At 48.0% G+C, this 21,153-nt stretch overlaps 1 protein-coding gene across 7 annotated transcripts in view; it reads left to right on the top strand.

Moving 5' to 3' along the window:
• NPHP4 (nephrocystin 4) overlaps positions 1 to 21,153 on the top strand; it is a 105,611-nt gene that overhangs the window by 20,060 nt on the left and 64,398 nt on the right. For 5 of the 7 annotated variants that reach the window (XM_019493873.2, XM_019493871.2, XM_019493872.2 and 2 more), the window contains exons 6-9: positions 215 to 279; positions 3,426 to 3,581; positions 15,264 to 15,400; positions 20,621 to 20,793. In XM_019493873.2, coding sequence (XP_019349418.2) covers positions 215 to 279; positions 3,426 to 3,581; positions 15,264 to 15,400; positions 20,621 to 20,793 — 531 coding nt within the window. Of the gene's footprint in view, positions 1 to 214; positions 280 to 3,425; positions 3,582 to 12,114; positions 12,167 to 15,263; positions 15,401 to 20,620; positions 20,794 to 21,153 lie in introns of those variants that run through there. The other 2 variants (XM_019493874.2, XM_019493875.2) reach the window with 2 other exon arrangements.

Here is a 21,153-nt window from a genome sequence, read left to right as displayed (position 1 = left end):
CAAGATCCACCCCCCAGAAAAGTCAGCTTGAACAAGGGACCTGACATTTCAGCAGCCTGCTAAGGGCTCCAAGGGATCTGTCTGCTATTAGAGGGGTTAGTAACGCAGAAGGGGTTAGTGAATGCTGTTGAACAGATGCATCCTGGGAAATTCTCACTGTAGGTTGCAGTAATTTGAAACTCCCCATTTGTCTTGCTCTGCTCTTTAATTACAGGCTCAAGCTGTACCATGGGACACCACGAGCATTGCTACACCCACTCCTCCAGGACCCTATAGAAAGTAAGCAGATAATATCTACCACTGTTTTCTTCCTGTACACACTGTTGTTAGGTTATTTGCTCATGAGATGGAGCCTTTGCTAGATGCTGTACTAGCTGCCAAAGCTTCTGGGCTGCTCAGGGGAAGATTTTCCTGAGCAGTGGGAGATTCATCATCTCTCTCCCATGTTTGACTGTAGCAAGTGCTTGTCCCAGGGGTGGCTGCTTGGCCCATGCCAACCTGGCTCCCCTTGGGGCCCTCTCTCCTTTACTTGCCCGCCATGCCTTGATGGCTGATAAAAGGGAGGCTGCCCCACGGCTTCCCAAGCCTGGTCTTACTCTTTGGACCACAGGTGCTTGTGGTTATTGCCTTAAGGGCCAACTTCTTGGTCTCCATCCTTCCCAATACCCACTCCCATGCCTCACCAGTGATCTGCCAACACACCTCTCTACCCTCTGGCAGGCCCCAGGCAAAGGAGCTTCCCTCGATGCGCCCTAGTCCTCCCTGGGCACCAGAGTCTCCTGGTCTGTCCCCCCCCCATGCACTAGAGTAGACCCTCTCTCAATGCTCCCTAGTGCCTTCTGGGCACTGGACCCTCTTGATCTCTCCCAGGCACCGGATCCTCTCCCAAGTACCTATTCCTTCCTGGGCTGAAGCTCTTTCTCTTTCTGTGTGCTTTAGGCCTATCTCTTCCAAAGCCTACTCTGGCCCTTAATTCTGCCCCTCAATGGGCTCTGGTCCCTCTTTCTCGCTGGGCCAGTTGGGACCTCCTAATCTCCACTTCAGTCCCTTCCACAACCACGAGGTGTTGTTTACCAGCAGCCCTTGTGTGTCATTGCCTCTGTCTCTGTCTGTTCCAAGGCCTGCATCACCCCTCTTGGGTGCTGGGCCCCTGGCCCCTATCTGTTTCAAGACCTGCCTAGCCCGTCTTGGGCACTGGGCTCCTAGCCCCCTATTCCCAGGCCTGTCTGTTCCAAGGCCTGCAGTGCCTCTCTCAGGCACTGGGCCCCTGGCCCTCTGCTCTCTGCTGCTCCTCTCCAGGCTAGGGGCTCAACCACTTCTGGTCTCAGTCCTATCTGTTCCAAGGCCTGGCTTGTTTCTGGACTCAGTGCTGCTTGTCCCAGCTCAGCAATTGTGTTAGGAGCTCCTCTCTCAGTGACACTCAGGGCTAGATTTCCTGACTCAGCTCAGGCCCTGGGCTTATGGCTCAAGCCTGGCCCCCTTCCACACCTGCCTCTGCCATACCTGCAGGCTGCTTTGCAAGCAGCCCCCTCTCTTGAAGTGACAGGTGCCCCAAACATCCTGTCACATTGACCTCATGCCACAGTAGCCCCAAGGTATCAGGTCTCTCTTTGGAGCTCACCTAGACAACTCCTTGATCACCCATAGGGATCAGCTGAAGGCTTCTTGCATGCTGTATCTGCAGCACTCCTAAGGGAATGAGAACACAGATCTGCAATGCAGGTTTGTGCCTCCAACATTGGACAGCCATATCTCGAGAGGAACTGGAGCTAGCCAGCACCAATATTTTAGCTGGAAAGAACCCAGTGGAAAGCACAAATAGTCAAGGAGAAACACAAAGCCATGTGGCAGGAAAACAGAAGAATTCTTCCTTCCCCTGAATAATGAGCCATGTCACATTAAATATCCTGCCAAAACTGCAATCATCCCAGCAATTTGATACACCATGGAGATGTAGCTAATTCCCACTTCTGATGGGTGTTCTACTAGGTGACCCTAACAGAGCCCAGGGCACAGCTGAGTCAGGCCCAGACTGAAGGCAGGGAGAGCAGAATGATGGGCCAGGGAGGGAAAAGAGGCTCCTCTCTTGGCCGCTGGCAGGATAGCCTGGTCTACCTTTGCTCCAGCTAGAGTTCTGCATAGAAGGTCACTGCAGAAAGATGTTTGCTTTCTAGACTAAGAAAATAAGCCTGGCAGCCCAAGCACCAATTTTTTACTGCAAATCCTGAGCCTTCATGCTAAGTGACAGGAATGGGTTTTGTGACTGCTTGGTGATCTTGGTCAATAAAGATGTTTGAGAAGCTGACGCTGCCAGGCCAGCCATGACAGCCCGTTAGGAAGCTGTCTGTGGTCAGTATATCACTCCCTGCAGAGAATGGCTGTTTGTGTTTATTGCAGTTTAAGAGAAATAAACTGTAGGTGAGTAATGTCCCTGTCCAGGTGCCAAGGGGCCCCATGGAACTATGTGAAGCAGTCAGAGCACGAAGTAGCCAGGAGTTGATTGTTGTTCTAAAAGAAAGCAGCCTTGTTGTCCCAGTTTGTGTAGGTGCTGCTGTTAACTTCCATAAGGGCTTTCTGTGAATATCAAATGCTACTTAGCAGCTTGAGAGTGGAGCCTCATTGCTGTTAGCTTTTGAAGACTCATGAGACTCGCTGGGCATCAGGGCACAAAACAGTGACTCTCACATTTCGGCTTTGGTGTGGAGATGCCCTTCCATCCCAACCCTTCCCCTCAGAACAAGTCATTCCTGTGAGATAGAGTTGCACGAGGCTTCCTTCCTGAGAGCATGCCACTTAACTGCAATGGTATGGTGTTGATTTTCCCTACCTCCTGACTTTTCCACTTGGGATCAAGGAAAGGTGGCAGAGAAAAATTAGGGAAGGTGAATTAAAAATAAGTGACCCTGTGGATCTATGGAAGCCAGCTATTGGGATTAAGAATTTTCCTGCTACTGTAAGCAGCTGGCACAGAAATCTGACAGTCCAAATCCTGATCTGTGGTGAGTAGGCCTTAGCTGCTAGAAATTCACAGAATTGAGGCACAACCTCAGCAAGAATCACTTAGTTGCAGAACTCCTAGGGAAGGGATTTTCTTCCTAGTTCCTTGCAGTCAAGAGCGAGCATGTAACTCCAGGTGATCCAAGGTTGCTTAGTTGCAAGCTTCTACAGTTTGTGCATAGTTTTCATGTCCCCTAACATTGCAGGGTGTGGAGATCTGAGAGCTTCTCACTACAGTTTGGCATGAAAGAGCTTTTAATTCATAATGCCTGTTTGTGGGAAAATGGCTTTTTAAAAGTAGCTTTTGTATTGCTCATAAACTACAATTTATCGATACCTTCAGGGCATCTGCTTTTCTATCCAGCAGCTGGAGTTTACAGTCTGTCTCTCTGGTTTCAGATACTGCATAGTTTTTTTCTCCTGTTTAGAGAACAAATACATGACTGTGATGGAGAACAGTCACCTTCAGTGTACCCTAAAGCTACACCCACCCCTGGAAGCTGTATATCACCTTTTCCCTGAGAACCTGCTGATGTCTGGACTGCAGAGAATTCCTGGGTTGCTGCCAGCACAAGGAGACACAAGTAAGGGATCCATTTGTTCTGCTTCCTACTTGCGTAAATCAAGTCACAGGGTTGTGAGATCAGCTTAGCACATGCCAAGCTCTGCTGTTCATGATTTATCCTCCAGTCTGCCTGCTCCTATATGCGTGGGCTTTTACATAATGCCTGCCAGCTTCTGAGTTTTGGAAGAGCCCTTGCCAGAAGATAGTTCCTCTAGTAGCGACTATGCTTAGTTCCCCCAGCTGACTGTGTTCAGTGCCCCCTAGATGAGATTTTCCCAAATGTAAAAAGAAAATCTCATCTAGGAATGAACTCCCCCTAGGGAAGTTAGTGCTGCCTGTGCCCCATTCTCCAAAGGAATGGAGTCCAGCCTAGGTGGCTTTGTAGACGTGGTCAGTGGTGAAACACGTGCAAAATGCAGAGCTGGGTTAGTGACCCACCAAGCCTGTACCTGAGGAGGAGGCCAACCTGCTGGATTGTCCCTAGTGCAATAGAAATGGGAACACCGGTGCTATCTGCTTGACTGGATTGGCATTGCCACTTGGACCTACTCAAGCTTGTAGAGCCTAAGTCTGCAGGCTTCCCAGGGAGGGACCTGGCCTTTTGGCCTTCTCTGTCCTCCGGTTATTAGGAGCAGATGGAAACGCCTGAATTATACCCCCACCAGTGGTGACTATAGTGGGAAGAGAAGAGTTGTCTACCAGTTTCCTGGCTATGGAGTGGGAGTAAGGATGTGGGGATGAGGAGAGGGGTGTGATGCAGAGAACAAGAAAGGACCCTGAATTCAGGTCTTGCCTTGGCTTGGGGATGGAGCTTCTTCATGAGTGTCTTATCACATGGTGCCAGTGCACAGTTAGAGGGCTTAGTTCTGTTCTGACAGTCAAAGGTGAGGGTAGAGCTGTGTCCCACAAAGCCCTTTGTGCACACAGCTTCCTGCATGTTTGTATTTCACAGCCTCCCTTGACTTTTCTGTCAGAGCTGATCAGGAAGAGCTGGCCTGGCTAAATGTCAAGAGCTATGGTTTAGTTTCTGCCTTCCACTGTCCCTTGTCTTGGGTCAGTCGCTGTGAGGATTTCCTCCTTCCTCCCCCACACATACCTGCACCCCTGGAAGTCCCCTTGTTCAACTGAGGAAATGGTGGGAGTTGCTTTCATCTTTGGGGGCCATAGGAGTATGGGGTCACCCTAAGCAAATGGATCCCCCAGGCACATTGGGAGGTCAGGGCTTCCTACAGGAGCCTTGTGCCTGTGCTGAGCCTGGCTTGGAATCCCTCGCCTCTGATCCCAGTGCCCATTGGCTGCAAAACTCCACTGAGAACCCAAACCTAAGACCCCTGGGAGATCTGTAGTGAAGGTAATTCAGGCCTGGCCTTTAACCTGCTTCCCTGAGGCCAGAGGGAAAGACAGTGTGCAGCCCTGGACTGGTTTGCCCACTCTTCCATCCTCTGCCCTTAGAGTCTCTGCAGTCTGCCCAGGGACCCATGCATTATTGTGAGTTATATAGAGAAATTATTGGAAAATTAAAAAAAAAAGACCAAATGGCTTTGCAGCATGTCAGAGCTCTCTGTGGTTTTACAGGATCTCATGTTTGCTCTGCGAGCTCAGATCTGTGTCCTTCATTGCCAGGATTCTTGACATAGGCTCTTCACCTACTGTGCCATTGTTGGGAGAGAAGGGATCTCTGGTCATGACTGCATCCACACAAGACAGTCTCACAGTTCCTTTGCATGGATATAGTTCATGAAACCCATGAATCCCCTAAATACTAGGGCTGCTTAGTAGACTGAAGATAAGCTGCAGAATAAGCTTTAAGGTAGGAGATGCACAGCAGTAGTTCAGCCAGAGATAGTTTAGCCTTCATTACAAGATCTTTTCTTTGAGCCTCTTGCTCAGATGCCTGTTGGTCTCTATGCCATGCTATTCACACTCTTCTTATCAACCTCTCTAACTCAGTGTCTTTGAGTACAGAGGCAGAGAGGCCAACTGTTCTGACTGAATCTTCTAGAACTGGCACCAGTTCATACCTAAATAGAGAGGAAAACTCAAAGAGAGGCTGATGAATGGTGAGTTGGGGGCCAGAGCCTTTGCAGCAGCCAACCCACGTGCCTGGGACTCTGCCCCACAGCCAAAGATGTCCACCTTTCTGACTACATTCTTGGAAAGACCCAAGATGCACCTCTTTAGGAATTAACTATCTGTCAGCACCCCTCAGAGCAGCAAAAAAGGAAATAAAGCAAATGGCTTTGCCTGTTCTGTGACTAGAGGGGAGAAGAATGATAGGATAAGATCATCCAACTGAAACTTCATAGAGCTTGCTGCTTCTGTTGAAATGGGAGAAGTAAAAGCTCAGCAATCCCTGTGGGTCATTCACAAGGATTGATACAACCATGTTTCTTTTTTAATTAGCAACCATTAATGCAGCAAAGTCAAGGAGGCATGAACATATTTACCAGAATGTGCTGTTCAGAATCGGAAACAACCCCATCAACCACTTAAATATTAAGCAGCCCCACTTGGCTGCAGTGTGCCAAGTCATCAGGTGCCACTTCTGTGTATGCATATGCTGGCAGCTGTCTCATTTGCAGAGAGTGCAAGTGTGGGAGCAGGCTGGATAAAGAGCTGGGATGTTGGGCTCATCTTCTCCTTGGCGACTGCTGTGAGATCATGGGACTACCCCAGAGATAGGTTGTAGAAGGTAAGCGCAGGCCCTCTAAAATGAGCCTCTGCCATAAGGCAGTGTTTCCCAACCAGTGTGCGACAGCACAAAAGTATACCATTAGAGATGAACAGGTGTGCCGCAGAATTTTGCCATGGCAATGAAGCTACAATAGGTATGAGGATGGGGAATGCCTTAACAGGTATGCTGTGGAAAATTTTTATTAATGTCAGTGTGGCTTGGGCTGGAAAAAGTTGGGAAACACTGCCATAAGGGACAGCAGGACTAGTCATGGATATCGTAGGAGTCTACCAGACATTGCATGCTCAACTAGGTCTCACTTTGTATCAGAAGACCTTAAATCACTTTACAAACACTGTTTGCAAACCCACCAGGAAACAGGCAAATATCACTGTCACTGTCAGATGGCTCACTGGAGGTACTGGGTTTGTCAGACCTTTGCTCAAGATATTGCATCCAGTCAGTAGAAATTGGAATCCAGTACTCCCCACTCCCCATCCTCTGGTTTAACTCACAGACACCTTGAGCACATCCACACGAGCCCACCTGTGCCTCTTGCAGCATCTCAAACCCCTCTGAGATGCTGCAAGACTCATGCCGGGAACAAATATTCCCCATGCTGCATATTTGCAGCGCGGGGGCAAAATTTGCTACCTGGAGACAAGGCTGTCTCTGCAGAGGGTGAATTGGGATGACTGCTCTGGGCCCCGCATTTTGAGGAGCCCGGCCAAGCTGGGCAGAGTGGCTGTAGCCCCTCTTACAGGGCCCGCATACAGCTGGTGACTGCGGTGCTGCCGGCTTTGCATCTAGCCACTCACCTCTCCCCTCCTCTGCCAACATCACTGCTGCCTTCACATCCAGGCCCTGCACAGGCTGATTTGCCCCAGGCCCCACACCCTGCTAGGATTGTCTCTGCCTGGATATCCAGATATCAAAAAATACCCTGGGGGGAAAAAAGCCAGGCAGGAAAGCCCTGAGGTAACTGGAGGCTCAGGTCCTCCATAGAGACGCCCTGGTAGCCAGCCAGAACGTCTCTATGGCTGGCCCTTATCCTGGTGCTTCAGCACGCTGACTGCCCGTGCAGGGCAAGCAGCAGTGCAGGCTGCAGGGACATGGACCCGGGCTCCATGACAGGTAGGTAAGGGGTGTGGGGTAGCTGGAGGTGGGGGAGGGACCATTGGGGGAGGGGCCTGCCCAGCCCCAGCTTCCTGATTGCTTCTTGCCCCCCCCCCCAAAAAAAATCTCTTCCCCAGCTTTCTGATTGCTCCCCCAGCTCCCTGATCGCTCCCCCACCCAGTCCCAACTCTCTGCTTCTTGCTCCCCCAGTCCCCCCTATCACTCCCTCAGACCCCACTTGCTCCCACGCCCAGTCCCAGCCCCTGCCTTCCCTCCTGCCTGACCCCAGCATCCCTGCACTAACTGGCTGCAGCAGTGGCTGTCAGGGCCTCATGGCACAGCCCCCTGGCATGGCGTGGGGTACAGCGGGGATCAGCCCTGACCGCGGCACCCATGCTGCCACTGCCACATTGCAGGGGTGCAGCCCGGCTTGGCAGGGCACCACGCAGCGCTGCACGCTGTCAGGCAGCTTGGGGCTGCTCAGGCTGAGTGGTGCCAAGCCCTGGATGACAGTTGCAGCGACCCTGAGCTGCCTGATAGTGTGCAGCACCGTGCGATGTCATGCTGAGCTGAGTTACACCCCTGTGATGGAGCAGTGGCAGTGCAGGTGCCAGGCAGCTGGGGCCAGTCCCTGCTGCTGCCTGCTTTCCCATACCGTGAGGGGGGGCTGTGACATGAGGCCCCGAGTGACCCCAATGGCCACTGCTGCAGCGGGTGAGTGCGGGGATGCTGGGGCCCAATGGGGCTGGGACCAGGCTGTGGAGCAAGCAGGAGGCCTGGAGGAGTGAGCAGGGAGCTGGGACTGGGTGGGGGAGTAAGTGGGGGAGTTGGGAGTGGGCGGTGGCACATGGCCCCTGCAGAGGGGCTGTAGCTCCTGCAGGGGGAATGTGGCTTCTGTGTGAGGATTGTGGTCCCTGTGGGGGGAACTGTGGCCCCTGTGGAGGGGCAGTTCATGACCTGTGCAGGGGGTTGCCCCCTCCTGAGCAGCCCCCCCCATACGTTCCCTGTCACATCCACAGTCCCCCCACAATCCACCTACAAACCCCACACCCCCAAGCCACCCCCACAAACTTATCATCCACATACTTGGTCCTGTGTCATGAGTGAGGGGACTGGGGCAGGGAGCAGGCTGTGGGTTGAGAGTGAGGGTCAAGGGCAGGTGAAGGGCACTGGCACATCAGTGCTGCTCAGCACTACAGATCCTGGTGAGCGAAGGGGGTAGGGGTAGCTCTGATTTTTCTAGTACTAAAAAGCCAAAAGTAAATGCCAAACTGTATAGATATTTAGAATTAATTTTATGATGATGATAGAGGCACTGGTAGGCTTCCAACTTGCTTTAAAATTGTAAATATATCAATAAAACATTGCCCAACTGATTTGATCTCTCTCTCTCTCTCATATATATACACACACACATCTAGGGGTCTTTTGTTTAACCTGTGGAAGAACATGAATTTTGGGGTATTTTAAAGAGTGACTTTGGGATTTTTTTATCAGGGATTTTGCAGTTTTTAAATAGGGAACACCAGAATTCCTGCCAGTGAAGCAAGTGGCAGGACCCAGGCAGAGGAACCTACTCAGAGGTGGCATCTGGGACCCAGCTGGAGGTGGCTGACCTCCTGGCCACTTGGGGCCAGGAGGACATGCTTTGACAGTTCAAAGCAGGCCACCACACTGGGAACATCTGGGCCATAGCTACCCATATGGCCAGGCAGTGGCACACAAAGGCCAACTGTGTAGCCACAGCCCGCTGGCAGCTGGCCCAGAGGTGCAGATGCCTCTAATGGTCATGCAGTCCCCATCTGGGTCTGGCAGGCGTGCATTGGGGCCACATGCTGTTGCAGGTGGCAGCAGGTCACAGCTAGGCAGCAGCCCCCACTGCCAGACTGCTGCAGTGGGTAGAGGGTGCCTGGAACTGTCAGGGCTGCTCCAGCAGTCCAGCTGGCACAAGGGGTAGTATCCCCAGGTACCAATTGGCCAGGCCCCAGAAGCTCCTGAGAGCAAGTAGCCCTAAATTACTTGCCAGGGCAGCTTTTTATACTGCTGGGGCCAGCACAGGGGCAGGTTTTTATACTGCTGGCTGGGGCCAGCACAGGTGCCAGCCCCAGTTTCTAGCTCCCCTTGGCTGCAGATCCAGGAGGAGACAGGCAGGGTAATTTTGCCCCAAGTGGCACAATTTGCCCTACACCAAAATGCATGTCTGGGCACACATGCTGAGGCAAAAAGCCCTGGCTCAAATTTGTGCCGCTTCTATTTGAGCTGCTGAAAGCACACATGCCTGCATGTGTGGACACGTCCCTTGAGTCTATGCAAATTTGTAGACAAATTGTTCTCTCTTAATAAATCTGAAGTTTTTTGATCAAAAGATGCCTTTCATACTGCCAGACTTGGCCCTGTGAGACCCTTGTTCAGGACTGAGGCCCTGGCTACTACTACAGTGCAAATAAAGTAATAATAAAGGGAAGGCACGCAAAGTAATAATAAAGAGAAGGCACACAAAGTAAGTGAGGGCTTGCTTTTGCAAGGGATGCAATGCATACAATGTCAAGAATCATTGGGATAATGTTTAGATTGGTTCTTAAGGGCAGGGAGTGACATGGCCTAGTGAAAATATGTGCAAAAGAGGATTAACTTGAAAGAATATAGAAGGGCTAGTAAGCATAGCTAGACTTTCATCCAGCCCCCCTGACATTGTGATTTCTTCAAGCTTTTAGATAGCCAAAGGGATGTGAATAATCTTGACCATTTTGACAATGAGCCTAGCCCAACTCCCCCCACAGTGCTTTGCAGCAGAGACTATGAAATTCATAAATATTTACGATGGCAATAAAATATGTAGCTTAAAACCACATACAGTTTAATAGAAGCCCCTTTAATGAAACTTTGATGGGAATGAACTACTCTTGGTGGCAGGGAAAGGAATGGAAAATACAGCCCTATCTGTTAGTGCAGTGTTCCCACTGACTTCCCAAAAGTTCACACATGTTAATCTAAAACCTCAAGGGAAGGTCCAGCTATCTGGTAGAATGACGTCAATGGAAGAGACGACTTTGCTGTGATAAAGGCTTTTTAAGTAAGTTTTAAGCATCATGCTGAGTTTCAGTTTTATAGCAATGTGTGACTAAAAGAGCCAGAAGGGAAATAATAGGACATAGGTCATCCTGGAATTTCAAAGGACAGTACCCTCCAAATATCTGATTGATTCAGGTTATACAACACTAGTGATTATCATTAACCACTGGGACAGCTCACTTAGGGACAACATGGAACAGTAGCTCTCAACCTTTTTAGACTCAAAGAGCCCCTTATTAGTCTCAACACACTCATCAAAAAATGCCAGCTCTTAGTTTTTACTCATTTTTTGATCATAGAAAAGTAACACAGCAATTTTTTTGTTGCCAAGAACTCAGAAAGACCACAACAGATTAGAATTTTGTTGGCACTATGGATTCTTATTTCAAATCATTGGGTTTATCTTATGAATCATGTTTGCACACCTAACAGTGCTAATATTACATAGCATCCCATGGCACCTCTGAAAGGATCTCAAGGCACCCCAGGTTGCCATGGCACCCTGGTTGAGAATCACTATTTTAGTGTCCAATCCCTATCTTTAAGACCAGATGCCCTTCTAAGAGTCGTGCTCTAGCTCATGCAGAAGGTGTGGGCTTAGTTCAGGTTTATTAGATGAGGTGCTTCAGCCTGTGCTCTGTGGGAGGTCAGAATGGATGATCATAATGGTTTGTTTGGGCTTTAAACATCTCTGAATTGTCCTGGGAAAGAGGAAGAATCTACAGTACTGGCCACTGGTTAAAAAATACATTGTTTCCTAAGGTTGCTCCTATACTGTTCCTCTCTAGATCCAGACTCCAGCTCCTTTTCTAGGTTACCTAAGTTAGATATCTTGGAAATGTTTTGTCCAGTCTCTGGAATTTGTCTTTTATACAAGCTATAATCAGAACAGTTTGCATCCTTAATCCTGGAAGGTGTCACAAAATCATTTTGCTCTATTCCTTGTTTTTGCTAATTGCTTCTCTGCCTGGAAACTGCTGTGGGTGAATGATAGCTGCTTTAATTACAGTCATTCAGTGGAGCCTGAGAAGCCTTTACAGCTTGCTTCAAAATTGTTCCTGCTCATGGCGCTGTTCTGGATAGCTGGAGAGTTGAGAAGTGTGGAGCTATGAGAATCTGATATGCTGAAACCTCATAAATCTTTGCCACCAAGTTTTCATAACTCTACTGCACAAGTCACTGGAGACTGAGTGGGTAAACCTATGTGACTGAAAAGTTATGGGATAGAGAGGCAAGATCATTGCTTCTCCAATTTAATGCCCTTTGAAATTCTTTCCCTCTGTCATTCTCACAGCTGCCTCCATGAGGACACTGCTTTGCTGTGTGAAATACAGCAAGGTCTCCAGAGCCAGCCAGTCCCTTCCATTGTTCAAACTACATCTGTCCCTAAGAACTTGACAGAGAGACAGTTCCAATAATACACATTTGGAAATGCTGTGTAATCTTGGGAGCATGTTAAGGGTGGGAAATAGCTACGAATTTGAAACACTGGAGCAGCAGTTGTATTTTGCAGTGCACCTTTTCAAGGGATCGTCTTAGCCTTTTCTGCCCACTCTCCTCTAGACTTTGGAGCTCTTTGCTCTTGTTAGGAAGAGGGGGACAGCACTTTTCTGCACACTCCAAGGACTTTTTCTGAAAATCCCAGTATCCTAATATATCTCCCATCCTCTGTCTCCAGCTAACATAGAGCAGTAGTCCCATCTTGTGGCTGACAAAGGAAATTATATTTCAAGCATTAGCAGGTAAGACACAAAGCCTCACAAATGTTTGGTGAATTTTTTACTTGCAAATTCAAATACCTGTCAAAGGACCTGCAGATCAAACCACAGTATGAGGAAATCTGGAGCCCAAGAGGTATCATGCAGACAAAAATTCAGCTCACTGCTTCCTGCTCTTCTTTGTGCTCAATTGGCATAGGTGTGGGCCTGATTTTTAGGGGAAATGTATGCTGACCATCAAATAGAGGAGGTGATGTTCCTTGCTCAGTGAAAAGGAAGTGCATTCAGCATCCTCCTTGTAATCTTCCATTGGTCACATGGGGGAGTAAATTTCCCCAGTCACCTGGGCACAGCATAGCTGTACCAGTGGGTGCCTTCAGCAGACACACTCACAAAGGGAAGATTGCTAACCTAATTGAATGTGCTAGTTTTGGTAGGGGCAAGGTGCTGTTGTAGCCATGAAGGCCCAGGGAAATTTCCATGGAAGTTCTAACAGTGCATTGCTCCCATTCCCCCCAAATCTCAGATTATGCATGTTTTTGTGCATGTCTCTTGCCAAACCATCAACCCCATCCACATCTCCTGAGCATCACTTTTTTGTTGGAAGGGACTGCATGCTCGCTATCTTGCTCTCACAGCTCAGAATACACTGGTGCATGCAGTCTTCACCCTGCCTAAACCAGTGTCTGGCTGCAGCCTGCCCAGGAAAGCCCTTGGATTTTACTAGCCAATAGGAAGTGGAATGGTTTGCTGATGAAGGACAATAGGAAGAGTACCGTAGTCCAATGTTCAGTGGGCTTTGCAAGACAGAAGCAAAAAGGTCATGATGCAGCCAGTCCCAGGACCTTGTATGACCTGGGGCTGTTGTGGGCACTGGTGCCTTCTTACACTCTCGCCTTCTTAGCAGCCAGCACAGCTATGACACTGGCCTTGATTCAGCTAAGTAATTAAGCACATAGCTAACTTTAAGCCCCAGTCAGGAGATAGGCTTTTATAAAGTGAATTAAATTAATTGCAAGCAAAGATGTTAAAGGTAATAGGAAGGGCTTCAATGGGATTATTCACAGCCTTAAAATTAGGCATGTTCTTAAGTATCTTGTTGAATTAGGGAAGTTAAGTGAGGAATGTATTTACAGACATCTGACTTCAATATAAATTTAACAGTATCATTCCCAAATAATTTACAAATGGCCGTTCATAAAACAGTTCATCGTTTCTGCTCCCTTTTCTTTGCTTTTAGTTAATTAATTCATTTTAAAAAGTCTACTAAAATGCTACTGGATTGTTTCATTTGCTTTAAAAGAAAAGCTTTGTCCTTAAAAGTTAGTAAACTCATCCACTTCTGCTTTTTCCCCCTTAAGCAAAAGAACTAAGCAATAAATACCAGTTGGAAGCTGGACATAAAGGAACAGAATGCTTGAAATTGGCTTAAAATGGGTAGTTTAAACAGAATGTACCCTGTAATTTGATAGACTGAAACTTCAGATAACAGAGTATATGAAACCAGTAAGGTATATTTGGTTTCCAAAATTGAATTAAGGCAGTTACTGGCTTTCCTAGCACTAATTTGTTATGAACTTCTTCATTCCTTGCAGCACTGTATAACTGTTACGCTTGCCTGAGATGTTATTTAATTCTATTGTCAGGCACTTTATAGACTCCAGGCTTTTCTTTTAACAATGGAGTGTAGGTTTGTGAATGCTCATTTGTGAGGCTCGTGGAGGAGGATGAAATCTTATTCAGGTGCTTCTATGGGAAAGGCTCCTCAGGAAAGTGTTCATACCTCGTTATGTTTTCTAAGGCTTTCCCAAGCTAGCTGCCCACCCCAACTCCAGTGCTGTGTGATGGTTGATAACCTGAACTGGGAAAATCTTGTATTGTTAGTACAAGGAAACATAACCTATATCCAATTACGATACAACTGGGGGTGAGGGGTGGCGGGGAGTTTGCTTGCTTGCCTTACCCTGGTTTGATGGGGAGTACTTTGGTGATATGCACCGTAAACTAGGCTGTTCCACTCCAACCCTTAAATTATGTGCACTGGCAAGTCAACAAAGCTATTAATTCCAGTGAACGCTTACTAACGAGCAAGGCTTGTACAATCCAACCCTCCTGGGGTAATGGTGGAGATGTTCTTATATAGTACAAAAAGATAGGAATAGTGATGGGCTTATGGTTGCCTTATTCAGCAGTGCTGAAACCTCTGAGAGTGCCCATAAGTAACTGAACAGTTCATTATTCATCAGTTTTTCACTTCAAGTCCCATAGTATAGAAACAGCAAAATCTTATTGGGTTTGCGCATACACTTGAGAAGACCCTGGTAGCAACAGCCAATGCTAGAAACTAGTCATTTCCTTTTTGATTGTTGCTAGAAATTCTCCTAATTTATCCCCTTTCTTTGGTGTCTGTGATCCCTGCCCTTAATTCCACACTCTGCTTATTAGCAGAATCTGGTCCAAACATGGTACAGTCCAGGACCATTCAGGCTATAAAATAGCCAAGTCTGGGTAATGTTAGCAGTAGCATCTACAGTGGTTATGGAGTGAAGTGGTCTCCTCCCCTCAAGTTCTCCTATGCAATGCAGGCTCTCTTTCAGCCAGGGGCACAGAGATCATTAAATCTGCCATTAACTTAGATCTCTTCCACTTGGTCCCTTACTGTAGGACCAGCTAAACTGTTGGGATGACTAGTTGGCTGTCTTAGCATATTAGGCTGAAGGTGGATCACAGTCCGTTTAACAAGAGGAGGAAGAAGGCAGCTGGCTCCTTCTGGCTGGAGAATATAGGTGGTGAAGAAAAACACAGCTGAAAGGGGAAGCAGATGTTACTTTGCCTTTATAATGCGCTTGCTCTGCACAGCTGAATAGTACAGTTAGTTATTGTCGGCACTTGTGAAGGAGAGCACAGCTTGCCCCAGTACATGCATTGAGTGTTCATTTTAGTTGTGGAAATATGAGAGCTTGTTATTATAAATCACTGCAAATGCCATGTCTATTGACCAAAGCAGGGAATGTGGCCAGAGTACCACTGGCTGTCTGGTTGGTACTTTTGGTTATTTTTGTGTCTGGTGACTGCAGGGCCAGGTGACTGCAATGTAATGCATGGCTGGCTGTTTTTTCAGATGATCTTTTTTGGAAACCCCAGCTCATGAAATCAGTGACATGGTACTTGGATAAACTGTGCATCCATCTCTACCCTTCATTAGAAAAGTTTGAGGAAGAGCTACTGGATTCACTCAACAACAATCACTCACTTAAGGTACTGTCAATATCACTGGTAATATTTCTAACACCTTTTGTGTCCAAGTAGTTTATCCTGATAGTTTTATCTATTAGAAGGGATTAATCTAGATGAATAATAAAGGTTTAGTTAGCAAGTAAAGAGATATAGATATTATATAACAGTGGCAAATTGCAGGTCAAGAATCGCTGCGTCTGCCCCCACCTCCCCTGAAGCTTTGGGTCTACTCCCCCCGTTCCCACCCCTGGCGTTTCGGGTCTGGGCCTGTTCTCCTTACCCCCTGCTGCTTCAGGTCTGCTGCATCCCCCCTCCCCACTTTGAGTCCTGGCCTGCCCCCCCTGGGCTTGCGTCTGCCTGCTTCCCCTCCCTGCTCCCCTCCCTACCTGTGTACCTGGATGACAGCTAGGTCTTGAGTGGAAGATGCTTTTGCCCAATAGAGGTGATTTACACACTTTCACAGGTTTGAGTCAAATGCCTGAGTGGTGAAATACTTGATGGAAGTAGCACTGGTAACGTACCCATGTGCATAGCTCTTGCTTTTGGAATGACATAGATTCATAGATTGTAGAGTTGGAAGGGACCACAATGGGTCATCATGTCTGACCCCCTGCCCCTGGCAGGAAAGAGGACCGAGGTCAGATGACCCCAGCCAGGTGACTATCTAGCCTCCTCTTGGAAGACCTCCAAGCTAGGTGATAGCACCACCTCTCTTGGAAGCCCATTCCAGATCCTGGCCACCCTTACTGTGAAAAATTTCTTCCTAATATCTAACCTAAATCCACTCTCACCTAGTTTACACCCATTATTCCTAGTCACTCCCTGAGGCACCTTAGTAAACAGCGCTTCCCCTATTCCTCGTTGACCTCCCCTAATAAATTTATAGGCGGCCACAAGATCTCCCCTCAGCCATCTCTTGTGAAGGCTGAAGAGATTCAGCTCTGTCAACCTCCCCCCATAGGGTCTATCATGAAGGCCACTAATCATGTGAGTGGCCCTCCTCTGGACCCTCTCGAGATTCTCTGTGTCCCTCTTGAAGTGCGGCGCCCAAAACTGGACACAGTACTCCAACTGCAGCCTGACCAGTGCTGCATAGAGGGGGAGCATCATCTCCTTTGTTCTATTAGTCATGCACCTGCTAATGCACAACAAGGTGTGATTGGCCTTGTTGATGGCCTCGTTACACTGCCGGCTCATGTTCATCTTGGAGTCAATTACAACTCCAAGATCCCTCTCTGCCTCTGAGCTGCTGAGAAGGACACTTCCCAACCTATAGGTGTGCTGGGGGTTCCTCCTTCCCAGGTGGAGTACCATACATTTATCTTTATTAAATTGCATCCTATTTCTCTCTGCCCATTGATCCAACCTGTCCAGGTCGGCCTGAATCTGCTCCCTGCTCTCCGGTGTACTAACTTTGCCCCATAACTTGGTATCATCAGTGAACTTGGAGAGGGTGCTCTTCACGCCCTCGTCCAAATTGCTGATGAAGATATTGAATAATATCGGTCTGAGGACCGAACCCTGCGGGACCCCACTGCCCACCTCCCTCCAGGCCAAGAAGGAACCATCCACCACCACTCTCTGGGTGCGGTCCCTAAGCCAGTTGGCCACCCACCTGACTGGGTAGGCGTCCACTCCACAGTCCGCTAGCTTCCCAATGAGGATAGGGTGCAAAACTGTGTCGAAGGCCTACCTAAAGTCCAGGAAGATGACATCAGCCTCAGCTCCTTCATCCTGGCAGTGTGTGACCTGGTCATAGAAGGCTACAAGGTTTGTCAGGCAGGATCTACCTGTGACAGACCCGTGCTGGTTTCCCCTCAGCATTGTTTCCCCTGCTGGCCCTGCACAAATGTGTTTTTTGATTATTTTCTTTAGCATTTTCCCAGGAATAGAGGTAAGACTGACTGGTCTAAAGTTACCTGGCTCATCCCTTCTCCCTTTCTTGAAATTGGTGCCACATTGGGCCTTCTCCAGTCCTCAGGGACCTGGCCGGAGCACCACAAATGCTCGAACAGCTGTGCCAGCGGCTCAGCTATGACACTGGCCAATGACACTGGCCAATTCTTTCAGCAGCCGTGGATGGAGGTCATCCGGGCTTGCTGACTTGTACCCATCCAGCTCCTCCAGGAGCTCCTTAACTATTTCAGAACTTACTGTAGGCGGACTGGTGCCATGTGGACATCCATCAATGATTGAGGTGGGGGAATTGGCTTGGTCGGTGCATAGAAATACTGAAGCGAAGAACTCATTGAAGAGCTCTGCTTTTTTCTCCGTGTCAACCACCAACTGTCTTGATTTGTCCTGCAGGGGCCCTATGTTGCTCTGAGCTTTCCTTTTGCCTGCTATATACCTGAAGAAGGACTTTTTATTATCCTTGATCGTTGAAGCCAGCCTGAGCTCAAGCCCCGCCTTGTCCTGTCTAACTGATTCCCTGCAATAGGGCGCCAGGGAGAGATATTCCTCTTTGGTGGCTGCTCCCTGCTTCCATTGCCTACACATCTTTTTCTTTGTCCCCAGACTCTCCTGGAGTTCCCTGTTCTGCCAAGGGGGCTTTTTTGCCCCCTTACCTCCCTTCCTACATAAAGGGATAGACTCCTTTTGAGCCCCAAGGATCACTCCCTTGAGATACCTCCAACCCCCCTGAACTCCCATATGCTCTATGTTCTTGAGTTGCATCCCCTCACTAACTAGCCTTCTAAGCTTAGACATCTTTCTGTCTAAGCCAGCAGCCCACAGAGCCTGGTATTAGTGTTTCTGAAGCTGTATCCACAGCACATCCAGCCCCAGTTTATGAAGGTAAATGTGAGAATGGTCACCTTGAGTCCCAGCCCTCTGTTTCTGCCTGTGCTGCCTCCGAATTGTAACATTAATTCTAATACATCATAAAACCTGGTCTCCATTCAGAAGGATATTAAATTGCAAAATGAGAAGCCTTAAAATAGAATTTGCAAGGACCTTGCAGGGTGTATTTGGCTGGTGTCAAGGGGATCAGATGGAAACCTGGTTTCTTCTTGTGGGCGGAAACCTGGTTTCCTTCTCGCAGGCTCATTCTCTCTCCAAAGGGCGGCCTTTTACTGCTTCTGTAAGCTTTTTCTGCCTTGTTTCAACACAGCCCTGCAGGGCATTTTTCTGAGCAAAATTACTGAAAGCCATTTCCAGTGTAATGTGTGAATCAATGGGAGTTAAAAAGCAGACACAAAAACCACTTGCTGTGACCTGCAGTTCATTTAACCTGGTTCCTTCTTTGCTCTGGCTTTTTGCAGAGCAGTGAACAACACTCTCTATCATGAAACCTTACCAGGCCTTTGCCCAGCTCCCCCTCTCCTCACAAACCCAGGAAACTGGGAAGGGAGCCCAGGGCCAGGCTTGCTCCTAATAAGAACTGCAGACTTCTAGGGAGGGAAGGCTTGGAACACCCTTTCTCCACACTGCACAGCCACATATTGACCATACACAGTCCAGTGTCAGTATAAGTGGTCTTCTGAGTGAGTCTCTGATCCTGGAGCAGATTGCGGCAGTGTCTGAGCTCTGCCAGCCTGCATGCCAAGGCATTGCACAAGCCTAAACATTTATGAAGAGACCCTCCCACATTGGTATCCATCTTTCTCTGCAGCTGATACTGTCACATGGCTTGCTTTTTTTATTGCTTTATCAAATCCAAAGCTCTTTTTTTCCCCTTCTGCCTCCAGTTCAGTAGAGAGGGGATGAATTCTCAAAGTTGTCTCTAAAACAGAAGGCTTTTCCAAAAACTCCACTGGTTGCATATTGAGGAGTCATTTGGACACTTTGACCCAACTGTGGCCTGGTATCGAACAGGGTTATGGACTGCCAGACCCGCTCTGTTTATTCATCTCTTGAGAACCCTTTGAAAGAATATGTGTTGTTTCTTAGAAGGCCAGTTCTGTAAGTGGCTCCAGCTCCCACTGGGTCAGCCAGAGTTGAGCATACCTTATACTTCCCAGGGTGGAGTTAATGGAATACTCTTGCTGACCTCCAAATCCTCACCATTACCGGTGAGTGAGGTCCAACTCCAGCCCACCCCTGAGAACCTGGAACCTTGACTTTCTCTTCAAACAGACACACAAAAGCCAGCTTTTTCAAAAATATCCCATTTCTCCAAGACTGAAAAAGAACAAAACAAAATTATCCTGATCCAAGCGAACAGAAGATTTATATGCTTGCATATGCTCCCATGTTAGATGGACATGCCTTTTCACTCATTCCACCCTCGTGTAGTAGGGATATAAAAGGTTGCAAATAATGCTGGATTCATTTGTTTTTCCATTTTTGGATGGGTAATTTGCAACAGCTGCAGTACTTTTGCACTCCCCAAAATAATTGTGGAAACTTTCTTCTAGCCTCTAACATGAAATGAAAGGAGAAGCACAAAAAAGCAGCCAATCATTGTATTTTAAAGAGAAGTCAAGAAGAAGATAGCATATTAACTTAGCAATAAGGCCCTTCCTTTGTTTTTGCATTGAGTAGATACATTTATATGAATTGCAGTAGCATCAGATTGCTGTAGGGACAGCATGCTTGTTTTCTGCTATGAAAATCATTTGATTATGTTTTAGCATTTCACTTTAATTCTTAGCCTTCTTTTTTATCAGTAGATTTTTTAAAATAGTTTTTTGTTTTGAATATCCCAAAACTGGGCTGCGTTTGGTCAGCTTGCCTTGATAAATGGAAAGATAAAGGAACTCTCTAAAAATGAACATTAAACCACAAATATAGAGTATAATTTTGTAAGCAGTAATGACCTATGGGGAAAGCCTTGTTTATTTGTCAGATTTGCAGCAAATCTCTATTAAGATGAAATGCTTCAATATCCAGCAGTCACTCTGGGGCCAGTTCCATTTTTATGAGTTTATGACTTATGGCCTGAATTTTCAATTTCTCTTCACAATCTTCCCAGCGCCACTTTGTTGGCATGAAACCAGGCAGGGAGCAAATCTGGCTCACCTGCAGCATACAGACCACCCTTATGCATGGCCACTATGCCAATGCAGTGGTCCTGGTGAAGAGGGATTTAGGGCCTGGAAGCTGACAGCTGTTCCACCTGTAGTGAAAGGACAGCTCTTGCAGTGCTGTTTCACTGCCATTTTGGTGTTAGGAGGAGGTACTTCGCTTTTCCTTCCTCTTTTTTCAACCAAAGGGAACACCAGCCCTCAGTCCCATGCTGTGTTCAGTAGGGTGCCAGCCTGTGGGTGAGCCTCGTTGAAATGTTTGTGTGTTCTCCAGGATAACTCCATGCTCAGTGGGAACCTGGTTGCCATTCAGGAGCGCCGGCTGCACATCGGGGTCCACAATGGCCTCTGCTTTGTTCAGACACCTCAGGTAGCAGTGCTGGTGCCAGAGGCTGAGGCGATTCGGGGGCGCTCTGACAAGAAACAAGGCTCCAGTGCTAAATTCAGGTATAAGGCTGAAGGACCCTTAGTTGTTGATGAATGCCTGGCTCCTGCCATTGGCTGTGCAAAGGCACTGCATTTGATTTCTCTGACCCGTGAACAAGCTGTAGTCCAGAGGGGAGATCTGCAGAGATCCTTCCTTCCTTCTGGGCTTCAGGGCCAAAAAACAAGGGGAAAATGGATGAGACCAAAAAAACCAACTCTGGGCTCCATCCTCCCTGGTGCTCTGCTCCTTATTGTATCCAGACAGATTGGGGGGAACAGAGCATCTCTGAGGAGATTCCCAGGGCTTGGCAGTATTTAGCCCTTTTGAGCCACTGCCACTATTGGTCATCAGCCCTGGGGCTCTGAACAACTTGAGCCTTC

Source organism: Alligator mississippiensis, chromosome 13 (genome assembly GCF_030867095.1).
Source record: "Alligator mississippiensis isolate rAllMis1 chromosome 13, rAllMis1, whole genome shotgun sequence".
NCBI lineage: Eukaryota > Metazoa > Chordata > Crocodylia > Alligatoridae > Alligator > Alligator mississippiensis.
Note: the sequence above shows the minus strand (reverse complement) of the source record. Positions and strands in the feature narration are given on the sequence as shown.